Source organism: Micromys minutus, assembly GCF_963924665.1.
Source record: "Micromys minutus genome assembly, chromosome: 17".
Classification (NCBI taxonomy): domain Eukaryota; kingdom Metazoa; phylum Chordata; class Mammalia; order Rodentia; family Muridae; genus Micromys; species Micromys minutus.
This window is the reverse complement of record NC_137952.1, coordinates 36,714,922-36,728,019: the sequence shown is the minus strand read 5'-3', so window position 1 is coordinate 36,728,019 and position 13,098 is coordinate 36,714,922. Positions and strand designations below refer to the sequence as shown.

The 13,098-nt window shown below is 43.6% G+C and overlaps 1 protein-coding gene across 1 annotated transcript in view; it reads right to left on the bottom strand.

Annotated features, from left to right (window-relative positions):
- TGM6 (transglutaminase 6) overlaps nucleotides 1–13,098 on the bottom strand; it is a gene marked incomplete at both ends in the record, with an annotated part of 65,132 nt that overhangs the window by 24,932 nt on the left and 27,102 nt on the right. The window contains 4 exons of the mRNA XM_080930945.1: nucleotides 2,939–3,113; nucleotides 4,224–4,307; nucleotides 6,377–6,500; nucleotides 8,208–8,244. Coding sequence (XP_080787071.1) covers nucleotides 2,939–3,113; nucleotides 4,224–4,307; nucleotides 6,377–6,500; nucleotides 8,208–8,244 — 420 coding nt within the window. The remainder of the gene's footprint in view (nucleotides 1–2,938; nucleotides 3,114–4,223; nucleotides 4,308–6,376; nucleotides 6,501–8,207; nucleotides 8,245–13,098) is intronic.

Genomic DNA, 13,098 nt, shown 5'->3' with positions numbered 1-13,098 from the left:
CAGCACCAGAGAAGCTACTAATACAACAGGTGTTATTTGCCTACCTTTTAAGATTCTAGTACCTTTGCATCGTCTTTTATTTTATTTTAGCTCAGTGACCATTTTATTAGAATTGGAAAGAAAAACAACAGGACAGACAGGCTGTAAATCTCAGCAACGCTGGGAGGATGGAGAAACAGAAAGGGAAGAGGAAAGCCACATTTCCTCTGTTAGGGTCCTAGGAAACAGGCACACTCAGCAATAGGCGTTGAAGGCTTCAGTAGAAAGGGGTGGTTCTTCAGGGAAAGAGTGAGAAGACCCAGAGCGTAAAGGAAAGCATGAAAAAGATAAAAGGCAAAGTTAGATTCTCTGCGCTATAGCTGGAAAAGTAGACAGGACCAGACCAGCATGTTGGCAGGAGAGTGCTAGGTCCAAAGGATACTCCAGTTCCTTAATTACCCAAAGCACTCCCCATATCCAGAAACAGGTTCAACCTGGATTATAGAGGGATTTCTGGCTGTTAGATAAGCGCCAGCATTTCTCAGGAACTTGTAAAGCTGGTTCTCAACTACCAAAAGGAGTCATGTCCCTGGTAGAACATGACAAATGGCTACCTGTGGTGCCTATTAGTGTATCAAGCCCATGCTGGCCTCCAGACTCCCTCAGTATCACATGTATCTGTTACATATTTCAGCACCATACATGCCTGTTACACATTTCAGAGTCCACGCTAGCATCTCGGTCTTTCTCACTTCCTCCCCCACTCTAACCCTCTCCAGCTCACAGCTTCCCTCCCCAGCTGCTCATTCTCCTCACAACCCTGCTATTTCTCCATATTTGGCCACATCTCCCTCTTCTCCCCCAACCCCCACATCTTTCCTTCATCTCACCCACTCCTGTCTGTCTCTGAGAAGGATGCAGATGTCTCAGGAGATTATAGGTGCTGGTTTGACATGTGACAAAGAAATAGGAAACCAACAGATTCCCATGACCCAAGGGTTATGCACCCTCATCAAATTCCCTTTATACCCACCCCGAGGCATGACAGGGCTGAGATAATTACCTCCCAATAACCTTATTCCCTACTCCTGTGGATGAGTCAGAACTACCATTATCATTAACCCCGAATCTCAAAGACCATCCCTCTCATAGCTTCCCAGATCAGGGTCAAGTTTCCTCAGATTCCCCTTCCCCTTCTTTCTTTCTCTTTCCCCTCTTCTCTCTGACAGTATTTCATGAAATCCAGGATACCCTCAAATTCACGATATAGTCAAGGATGATCTTGAATTATTTTTATATTGTTTTTTTTAAAATTTTTTTGATGTTATAATATAATCACATTATATCTCCCAATTTCCTTCCACCAGGACCTCCCATATACCCCCTTGCTTTTTTCAAATTCAGAGGCTCTTTTTTTTTATTCTCTCTCTCCTAAATACATAAACACAACTTGCTCAGTCTGAAAAACATTACTTATAGAAGAACCTTGAGCTCTTAATCTTTGCTTCTCTATCTTAAGTGCCAGCAAAATCACCTGCCACTAAACCTGGCTCCCTGAGCTGAATCTCTTTAAAATATATTATTATTATTATTATTATTATTATTATTATTATTATTATTATTATTACGTGCGTGTGCACATGTGATGTGTGGATGGGCAAGCATGTGCGTGTATAGGGGAATGGATGCATAGCACACATGTGGAGGCTACAAGCTGTTTTATGGGGTTGGTGCTCTCCTGTACCCTTACATGGGTTCTGGGAATTGAACTTTGGTTTCCAGACTTGCACATTAAGCACCTTTACTGCCTATACCCACTGAGCCACCTCACCGGTCTTCCACTGAGTTCTTGTAGCCCTTGGAGAAGTAGCTCACCCACCCCATGTTCATAAGCTCTTCATCTTGCTGATAATATCTGTATTCCTTCAACTTCTCCCCACCTCCCCTCCAGTTCTGCTCTCCCTTTTATGCCTTGGTGGTTCTGAAGAGATGGAAACCTAGAAATTGTAAGCTGCCTGCCATCTCGTGTCAGCTGTAAACCTCTTCACAGTCCAGGAGGTCACCATCTCTGTATCTGTATGATCTAGCCCTGGAGATGCTCCTGAGGTGACCTAAGTCATCCAAACCCATCATCATCACACCCTCCTGGCTTGCCCCCTCACAGCGAGATGACAATCAGGACATGGTGAACACAGAGGCAGGGGCAGGGAGCCACCATTCTGGTGATCGCAGTCCTATCCTAACTGGGGTACTCTCCTAGCTAGGGGGTCAGGGAGACTAGAATCATGGAGGAAAACATGTGACCGAGAGGTGTAATGGAGGAATCAGATGCAAATGCAGAGTACGATTTGTCCAAATCACCCAGTGCCGTTTGCCATTCATCTTAGCCCAGATACTGCAGTCTGAAACCAAAGTTTCTGTCTGTAGCCCACGTTCAAGGATGCTTTAGACTTGTTTGCTTATGTTTTTCTCCTCTGTACTAATAGCTTCATGAAGCTCATCCCAGCCACCACGGGCCTTAGGAGCCTAGATTAGGGTTTAGGAATAAACAGATGCTCCATGAATATTAATTAGGTAAGCGGATGGAAGTGGGAAGTGGATGAATCAAATCCTCCCTCCTCTCTCCCCCCCCCAATCCCTTGGATGGATAATGACAAGAGATCTAAGGCTTGCTATCAATCTGCGCCCACCCTTAGAGGACCAGAATCCCCCACCCTCTATCAGCTGCCCACACCATGCTCACTCTATAGTATCTGATTCAAACAGTCCTATGCTAAGCTCAATCTTTCACCCTAACTTCTTACTTTTGAAAAGCCATGGGACAGGCAGCAGGCTATATATGCATCCTCTGGTAAGAGTGGCAGAACTGTTGTGAAATTCTGGTGGGACCTTGGCAAACTCCTTTCTCTCTTCTGAGCCTCAGTGGTTCAATCTGTGAGATGACCCAACAGGACCTTACAGTTTGGGGAGTCTGTGGCTGGCTGCTGAAACAAGTACCCCTGGTTCTCACGTGCTCCTCTGGGTCTTTTAATCAGCATGCAGATGTGAAGATGGTTACACAGCTCCTTGCCAGGTGCCAGGGAGGGGCTGAGATGGGTAATACCTGATCTGGAAACGTCTCTGGTTGATGGCACCTAAGGCCAGAGGACAATGTGGAGAACATATTACCAGCCCCTAGGCCTTCTCCCTCAGGGAGCATCCAATACCAGGCCCAAAACCTGGGTCAGAGACTGTGCCCATCAAGCAGAGAGAAAGAACAGCATAGCATGAATCCCATAAGTCCCACAGACATCCATCCCTCTTTCCTATGTTTCTCCCTTTTTGCTCTCTCTTGGTCTTCCTTTGCATTTCGGCCAGGCACTATGAACATAGGCTTGGAAGTATATGGTTAAGTTTCAATATAGGTTTTATTCCTCATGGGATGTGTGAGCTAAAGCAAGCTAGTGGATCCCTCTGAAACTCAGGCTCCTGGTGGAAGAAGCCGTTTGTTGGCAGTCCCACCCACTGAGCATATAGAGGATTAAACGAAATCATCCACAGTATTCAGAACATCACCTGACACGTACTAGGAACTCAGCGAATATTTTAATTGCCTTACGACCATCCGTGTTTATGCAAGACCTCTTGGCTGCCGCTCAAGTGTTCGACTAATGAATGCCATTGTACTCACTACATATGTGACCTCGAGAAAAAGGTTGGGTTTCTCTGCAGTTCAGATTTCCTTCTCTGGGAAGTGGTGGCTGTAACACCTTCCTTCTATGGTTTGAGGAACATTGACCAACTGTACCAGTTAAGCAAGGAGATTTTGAGAGTGGAAGGAGAAGCCATTAACAAACACAATAGAATAGAACAACAACCAGAAAGGGTGTAATTCCTGTGCACAGGGCACTTAGCACAATTCTGGACCCACAGTTATGGGCCAGGAGTGGGGGTTTAAGATTGTCATCTCCTTTCCAAAAAAGAAAAAAAAAAAACACTTCTCCTCTCTTTGTCTTTCTACCAACAACTCAACACACACACACACTCGTTTTCTCTTCACTCTCTCTTATTCAGCCTTGCTGAGGTTACTGCCTGCCAGCCTTGGACTGATGCTTGGCTCATCCTAGTTAATCCATCCTGTTGCTATGGAGACACTGGGGCTCAAAGTGGTCACGAGACCTTTTCTATTGTTTGAACGTTAACACGTCATTTCTCCAGCTCCAGGGACAAGAATTCTAGAAACAGGCCATTGTACTTCATGTTACTCTCGATTTGGCCCCCACCCCTTCATATTTGCCCCTGCCAACCTCATTCCCTCTTCTTCTAGCTTGTTCATTCACCAGCTGTCCCTAAGAATCAACACAAGAAGGCCTATTTAGAGAAGTTTGTGTCCCATTCAACTGCTCTCTGCCATGATCTTCACACCTACCTTAGATTCCCACACCATAGTGACACCACAGAGCTAAGTGACAATTCTCAGTCCCAGTCTGGCATGACACCTAGTGGGTCTGAGCACAGAAACCCTCCTGAAGCTGGTAATATCTTTCAGACTCAGACCTCAGTATAATTGCTTTTTAATGGGCCCCATTACGACTCTGCCCTTAGTATGCATCACGAGCACCTGAGCTCCTTAGCTAAATGATTAATTGGAGAGTTGCCTGAGGCCTTCCTGGGGCTGCTGCTTAATCTCCCTTTCCTTCCTAGTCCTGTTGGAAACCTGTGTCTCTCACCTAAGTAGACAGTGGCCCACCAACTTCAACCGAGGGTTACTAAGAGCCAATCCCACATGGAGTATTTAACCACTTCAAATTTCTGATCTGAAAGCTTATTGTAATTCACCAATGGCTGAAGGATCTCATTGCATTTGACAATACTGATAACTGGTAATAATATTGAAGACCCATGCTAAAGAGAGTTCTGGAACCATATTTAGACAGGCTTTGTTGGAAAGGGTTGTGGGACCAACTAGTGGTGTCTTCCTACACAGGGCAGAAAGAACATACTTATCAGGCTCTGGTATCTAAAGTATCCATGCTCTACAGAGGGAACACTCCAAAGAAAACAGAAGGCCCAGACAGCCTGAGGAATCACTCCCACATTTCATTTCATTTGTGTGTATATGATGTGTGCATATGTGTTTGCATTTGTGTGAGTTAGTACAGGCACACATGTTGAAGGTCAAAGAACATCTTCGGATGTCAGTCCTCACCTTCTGCATTGTTGGGGACAAGGTGTCTGTTGTCTGCTGCTGTGCATACCAGGATGGCTGGCCCGTGAGCTTCTGGAGATTCTCTTGTTATCATCTCTGTCTCATTGTAGAATGTTGGGAATACGAATGTGTGTCACTGTGCCTATTGGGGATTTGAACTCAGGCTCTTCTGCTTGCAGAGCAAGCCTTTACTTACTGGGGCATCTCTTGAGCCTTCACCCCCATATTTTATAGATGGAGACAAGTGGTCACCTATCAAAAAAGCTACAGATGTGACAGTGGAGCCCCAGCTTTGACTTTGTTGAACAGTGGAAAATGGAAGGTGTAAAACTGGGCCCATCCCTTAGAGATCTCTGACTGTGCGTTCCTGGTTCTGCTGCGCTCCTTCCTTGGCCCCAGCACCTCACAGGTTCGCTGTTCCTATTCTGCATGTTGTAACTGTGCTGTGGGAACATATTTCCTAAGTCTACTGCGTTTCAGGTCCACATGAGCTATTGTGCTGCAAAGTGAAGAAGGATTCCCTTCTAGCAGGCCTGTGAAATCATCTATATTAGATCTCCCACAGTTCAGATGAGGCATCAAGGGAAAATCTCCTTGCTAAAGGTCATCTGATTCTTTTCACCTCAGAGAAAATTGTTCTTGCCCTCAAGAGCATGGGTTCAGATTAGAAGAGGACATGGCTCATGAGGTTTCTCATGAACTTTTTTCTATGTCTCATCAGGCCCATAGTCCCCAAATATTGTGTGTGTGTGTGTGTGTGTGTGTGTGTGTGTGTGTGTGTATGTGAGTGTGTGTGTAGATGTGAATCCTTCAGTTCATCAAATATTGTGGGGCAGGTCTGACCCTTGTTGAGCCTTGGCCTGATTTACAGGGTGGTTCAGGGTTAGTCCTTCCATTTCTTGTTGACTATGGGAGAATATCTTGTAGACTAACCAAATCTAAAATCCCAACAAGCAATGATCAAAGCTTCATCCCAAACAGCAGCACCCCTTCTGTACCACTAGTGTGAAAGCTCCTCACAAGGACACCCATCACCTGAGGTCCCCAGCCCACTTACCTGCCATGCAACAGCCAGATGGACGCCTGGTCCCTGGGCAGCAGTGTGTAGATCGTCAGGATCTCCAGTCAGATACACATTAATGAAGAACATCACAGGGCACTCCTAGGTAGTGAGGTTGGAGCTCTGGAGAAGAGGCGTGGCCTCCTCACCTCAGCAATGACATCCGTGAAACACATAATCACCCAGTAATTGCTTTGGTTTTCACCTAGAAGGTGTCCAGCGTAGGAGTGGATCCAGCCAAGATGCCTTTGAAACATGGAGTTGAGGGCTGCACTACAGGAGGAACAGGCCCAGGAAGGTCACAAGACTAATGCGAAGTGGACCAGTGAGAATGGGAGGAGCTAATGGTTACTATAGTTATCCATTCTTACCACTCAACTATATGGGAGCTCAGAGCCACTTGTAGGCACATGAAAGCAGAGCTGCAGTGTCCAGACCAGAGTCCAGTAGGCATGATACCCAGTCCAGGTTGTCTCTCCTTCAGGCAAGATGAGAAGAGTCCTAGAACCACAGCTGCCCTTTAGGTCCACGGGCGCTGGCCTGTAATCTTACAGGGACAGCACCCATCACCCCATACCCTCCACCATCCCTGCACATACCAAGTACAGGTCTTGCTTCTTCTGAGAAGCTCTGAGCTCTACAAGGACAGCTTTGAACCCACACAGCCTGGTCTGAAGCTCAGGTCCTCTCCATCTTTGAGAAATTCCTTAGTAAAAGGAATATACTCTCTTCTTATTAGAATATCTCCTAAAGTGGTGATTAAGGTAACCGGTGGGCAGAGACAGATGCTTTGCAAGCTGGACTCAACTGTTCCTCAGCAGATACTGAGTGCTTTCTCACCACAGGGAATCTGGGAGTTGGGGCATTCCTCTAGTGCATCTATTTCCTTCAATGTGTGCCAATATTCCTACCTATGCGGGAGGCCTGAGCTTTGAGGTTGGAGACAAGTGTTGAGACCATCTGGTATACCTTCCTGGGAAAAGTCTTTCTTGGCTTTGGGACTCTTGAAAGGCTTCCCCAGCACAGCTCACCTGCTGGTAGGAGGGGGACAGTGACCTGGATTCTTGGGAAGATATGAAGAAGAGAACAAAGCTTATTCTTTGATTAAAGGCCAGGGCTGATCTACTAATTCTCTCAGCTGGCTCCAAATTGTGTGTCTGTGGCTTGGACAAGCTCCCTCCCTTCCCAGAACGTTAGAGGATCGATAGCTATAATCCGAATGGATAGTAGTGATTTTTAGGGCCATTCGAGCTCAAAGGTTCTGAGCCCCAGAATGCTACCATTCTAGCTCTCCAGAATTTTATGTGCAATTAAATAGAGAAATTTTAGCTTTATAGAAGTTGGTTGGGAAGTTTCTGTTCGGAGGGGAAATGCTTTGATGAATGACTTGAGCTTTGAGAGCCCTGGTGTGGGCTGAGCCAAGGCAGGAGGGGCAGTATCTGTGAGGGTAAGTGGAGAGTGGCATGCCTATGACCATACCCTGTGATGTGACCAGGCCAGAGGTCACCCAAACATTCGGGAAAGTATATAAAAGGTCAAAAACACTATTATTATTATTAATTTTTTTTAAAGAAAGTGGCGAAGAGGTTGAGCTCTGCTTGGTGCAATGCAAACACATTTAATGGGCCATTTTAGGTCCACGTTGCCTTATAATTAACTGACTCCTGGCACCAGCCCAGGGAAGCTCCTCTGCTAATGCCCTGCAGTCTGCCACCTAGGCAGACTCAGAGCTCTAATAAAGCTGCTTCAGCCTGGCAGGATCAGGCTCCTCCCCACTAATGACAGTTTTACTCAGCGTCCTTTTATGTTCCATCCCACGTTTGCCTAGACAATGTCTCCCAGGAGATGAGGCATTTACAATGACTAACCTGCTCGGAAGGGAGCTGTACTCAGATTGGGAAACAGTAGCACAGTTCAGTTGAGTGCTTGCCTGTTATTTTGGGGGATAAATGGCTATGTAGCGTTCAATAGATTACTTACCTTTTTGTTGTAATTTTAACAGGTTTGGTGACCTTACCTGTCAAATAAGGATCCAAACTATGTTTTACAATTCCAACATTCTTTGATTCTAAACGATCAGGTTAGAGATGAAAACCAGTAGCCAAAGACTAGGACCAGCTCAGAGGAGCCCAGTGCAAAAACCTGAAGCAGAACCAGCGCACGGCAGATTCATGCCCTACTGAAACCTGTGCCTATGGAGCAATCACATGTTTTAAAAGCAGTTTAATCATTCTTGTTACCATGAAAAAACACATACTCATACAGAAAACTCAAGCAGGAGACAGAGGAAACATGCATATATATATCACCACAAACATATAAATGAGTTTATAGAAACCTAATTGCACAAAGAAGCTATTTGTAAGATGGACTTTTTAGTTAATCACACACTGGCCTCTTCATTGTGAAAACACAGACTGAGGACAAGCATCACCAATGTCAGCATCCGCCCTTGTGTATTTATGGGATTTAGCTAGCCCTTCCCTAACTATGGGAATTTTGGTTGTTTCCAGTTTTCTGTCCTTAGAAAGAAGTGTAATCTTTTCTCCTGTGTTTTTTGTGTATTTTTAAGACGAAGGATTGATTTTTATTTATGTGTATTTCTCCCTCTCCATATGTCTCTTTGTGTTCCTTTGTCCTCAGATGTATTCATGTAAGAAACTACAATCCAGTAAAGGGAGGCTGGTGGATACATGCTGCCATAAAACAGTGTCCCAGATATATTGTGAAATTAAAAACAGAAAGTAAGGTGCGAAGGAGGGAAACAAAGGGCAGAAGCAGGCAGAAATGATTAGAAATATTTTACCGTGTGTATAGACTATTTTTTCAAAAGGATTACTTTAAAAAAGTAACAACATGCCAGCCAGAGACCTGGATGCCTTCCAATTCTCATCTGTGTTGGGATCAGAGCCCCAGCGCTGGACCCGAACCCACACAGTCCACACCCCAGTTGCTGCTCGACTCCGCAGGTATTCTGACACATCCAGGATCAAGGATGTGGGGAAAGAGGAACGCTCCTCCATTGTTGGTAAGGTTGCAAGCTGGTACAACCACTGTGGAAATCAGTCTGAAAGTTTCTCAGAAAACTGGATATAGTGTTACCTGAGGACCCAGCTATACCACTCCTGGGCATATACACACAAGATGCTCCAACATATAACAAGGACACATGCTCCATTCTGTTCATAGCAGCCTTATTTATAATAGTTAGAAGCTGGAAATAACCCAGATGTCCTTCAACAGAGGAATGGTTACAGAAAATGTGATATATTTACACAATGGAGTACTACTCAGCTATTAAAAGCAACGACTTCATAAAATTCTTAGGCAAATGGATAGAACTAGAAAATATCAACCTGAATGAGGTAACCCAGTCACAAAAGAATACACATGGTATGCACTCACTGATAAGTAGATATTAGGCCAAAAGCATGAAATACCCAAGATATAATTCAAAGACCATATGAAGCTCAAGAAGAAGGAAAACCAAACTGTGGATGCTTCAGTCCTTCTTAAAAAGGGAAACACAATATTTACATGAGGAAATACAGGGACAGAGTGGAACAGACACTGAAGGAAAAGCTATCTAGAGACTGCCCCAGCTGGATCCATTCCATATGCAGCCATTTAATCCATCCCATTAAATGCACTCACTATTGCTAATGTCAAGAAGTGCTTGCTGACAGGAGCCTTATATGCCTGATATGGATGTCTCCTGAGAGGCTTTACCAAAGCCTTACTGATACAGATGAGGCTCTTGCAGCTAACCATCAGACTAAGCGTGGGGACCCTAATGGAGGAGTTAGACAAGGGACTGAAAGAGCTGAAGGGGTTTTCAACCCCGTAGGAAGGACAACAATATCAACCAATCAGATCCTCAGAGCTTCCAGGGACTAACCCACTAACCAAAGAGTACATATGGGGGGACCCATGGTTCTAGCCACATATATAGCAGAGAATGGCATTGTTTGACATCAATAGGAGGAGAAGCCCTTGGTCCTGTGAAGACTCATTTCCCCAGTGTAAGGGAATGCCAGGGTGGTGAGGTGTGAGTAGGTGGGAGAGAGAACATCCTCATAGAAGAAGAGGAGGGAAGATGGGAGGGGGAAACCAGGAAAGGTGATAACATTTAAAATGTAAATACATAAAATAGCAAATTAAAATGCAAAAAAATGCAAAAAAAAGAAAAAAGAAAAAAGAAAAAAAGAAACCGGGAGGCCAGATAACACCAGAGATAACCAGATGGCAAGAGGCAAGTGCAAGTACATAACCAACAGAAGCCAATTTGATTTGGCAACATCAGAACCCTGTTCTCCAACCATAGAAAGTCCTATAAAGGACTATAAAGCAAAATTCAGATCTAAACTCTCATTTTATGAAGATGATAGAGGACTTTAAGAAATACAGAACACAATCAAACAGGTGAATAAAACCACTCAGGATCTAAAATGAAAACAGAATCATTAAAGAAAACCCAAAGGGAGACATCCCTGGAGGTGAAAAACCTAGGAAAAAGAACAGGAGTCACAGATGCAAGCATCACCAACAGAATACAAGAGACAGAAGAGAGAATCTCAGTGGCAGAAGATAGAATAGAGGATGCTCAAGGAAAATACAAAAAGCAAACATCTATCCCAAAACATTCAAAAAATCCAGGATGCAATGAAAAGACCGAGCCTGAGGGAGATCGGTGTAGAAGAGGGTGAAGATTCCCAACTCAAAGGGTCAGCAGACATCTTCAACAAAATTTAGAAGAAAAGTATCTTAACCTAAACAAAGAAATGTCCAGAAACAGCAGCCTACAGAACAGCAAATAAATGGGACCAGAAAAGAAATTCCTCTCATCACATAATAATTAAAACACCAAGTGCACAAAATAAAGACAGAATATTGAAAACAGTAAGGGGAAAAGGTCAAGTAGCACAAAAGTAGACCTATCACGATTATACCAGATTTCTCAACAGAGACTCCAAAAGCCAGAAGATCCTGGACAGACGTCATACAGACCCTAAGAAAACAAAACTGCCAGCTCAGGCTACTATACCCAGCAAAACTCTCAATTACCATAGATGGAGAAACTAAGTTATTCCAGGATAAAATCAAATTTAAACAGCAACTTTCCATAAACTCAGCCCTACAGAGGATAATAGTAGGAAAGGTTCAACACAAGGAAGGAAACTAAACCAAAGAAGAAGCAAGAAATTAATATTTTCACAACAAACCCAAAAGAAGAGAAACACACGAACACAATTCCACCGCTAACAACAAAAAGAAAAGGGAGCAACAATTACTGGTCCCTAATATCTCTCAACATCAGTGGACTCAATTCCCTAATAAAAGCATAGGATAATAGACTATATACATAATAGAATCCAGCATTTTGCTGCATACAGGAAACACACCCTAGAGTCAAAGACAGATAGTGCCTCATAGTAAAAGGATAGGAAAAAAATTCAAGCAAATGGTCCCAAGAAAAAAAGCTGGGGTAGCCATTTAATATACAACAAAGTAGACTTTCAACTAAATGTTATCAAAAAAGATGGGGAGGGACACTACATACTCATCAAAGGAAAAATCCATCAAGATGAAATTTTAATTCTGAACATCTATGCCCCAAATGCAAGGGCACCCACATTTGTAAAAGAAATGTTACTAAAACTCAAAGCACACATTGAACCTCACACAATAATAGGAGATTTCAACACCCACTCTCACTAATGGAGATAGAAACTAAACAGAGACACAGTGAAACTAAAAGAAATTATAAAACAAGGGAACTTAACTGATATTTATAGTACATTTCATCTGAAAACAAAAGAATATACCATCTTCTCAGCACCTCATGGTACATTCTCAAAAACTGACCATATAATCAGTCACAAAAGAGGCCCCAACAGATACAAGAAGATTGAAATAATTCCACATATTCTATTGGACCACTAGTGACTAAGGCTGGTCTTCAATAGCAACAAAAACAACAGAAAATCCCACATACAGATGGAAGATGAACAACTATCTACTCAATGATAATTTGGTCAGGGAAGAAATAAAGAAAGAAATTAAAGACATTTTAGAATTCAATGAAAATGAAGGCACAACATACCTGAACTTATGGGACACAGTGAAAGCAGTGCTAAGAGAAAAACTCTGAATGCCAGTTAAAAAAGGACATCATTTTCAACAAATGGTGCTGGCTCAAATGGTGGTCAGGATGCAGAAGAATGCAAATCGATCCATTCCTATCTCCTTGTACAAAGCTCAAGTCCAAATGGATCAAGGACCTCCACATACAACCAGATACACTGAATCTAATAGAAGAGAAAGTAGGGAAGAGCCTCCAATTCTTAGGCACAGGAGAAAACTTCCTAAGCAGAACACCAAACGGCTTATGCTTTAAGAGCAACAAAAGACAAATGGAACTTATAAAATTATAAAGCTTCTGTAAAGCAAAGGACACTGTCAATAGGACAAAATGGCAACCCACAGACTGGAAAACCATCTTTACCAACATTACATCCGATAGAAGGCTAACATCCAAAATATAGAAAGAACTCCATAAGGTAAGACAGGATCTTGAAGGAGGAGGAGGAGGGGGAGGGGGAGGAGGAGGAGGAAGATATAGCTGTCCCCTGAGAGGCTCTGCCAGATCATGACAAATACGGAAGTGGATGCTCACAGTCAACCATTTAACTAAGAACAGGGTCCCCAGTGAAGGAGTTAGAGAAAGGGTTGAAGGAGCTGAAGGTGTTTGAAACCCAACAATACCAACCCAACCAGAGCTCCTAGGGATTAAACCATTATCCAAAGAGTACAAATGAATGGACCCATGACTCCAGCTGTGTTTGTAGCAGAGAATGGTCTTGTTGAGCAT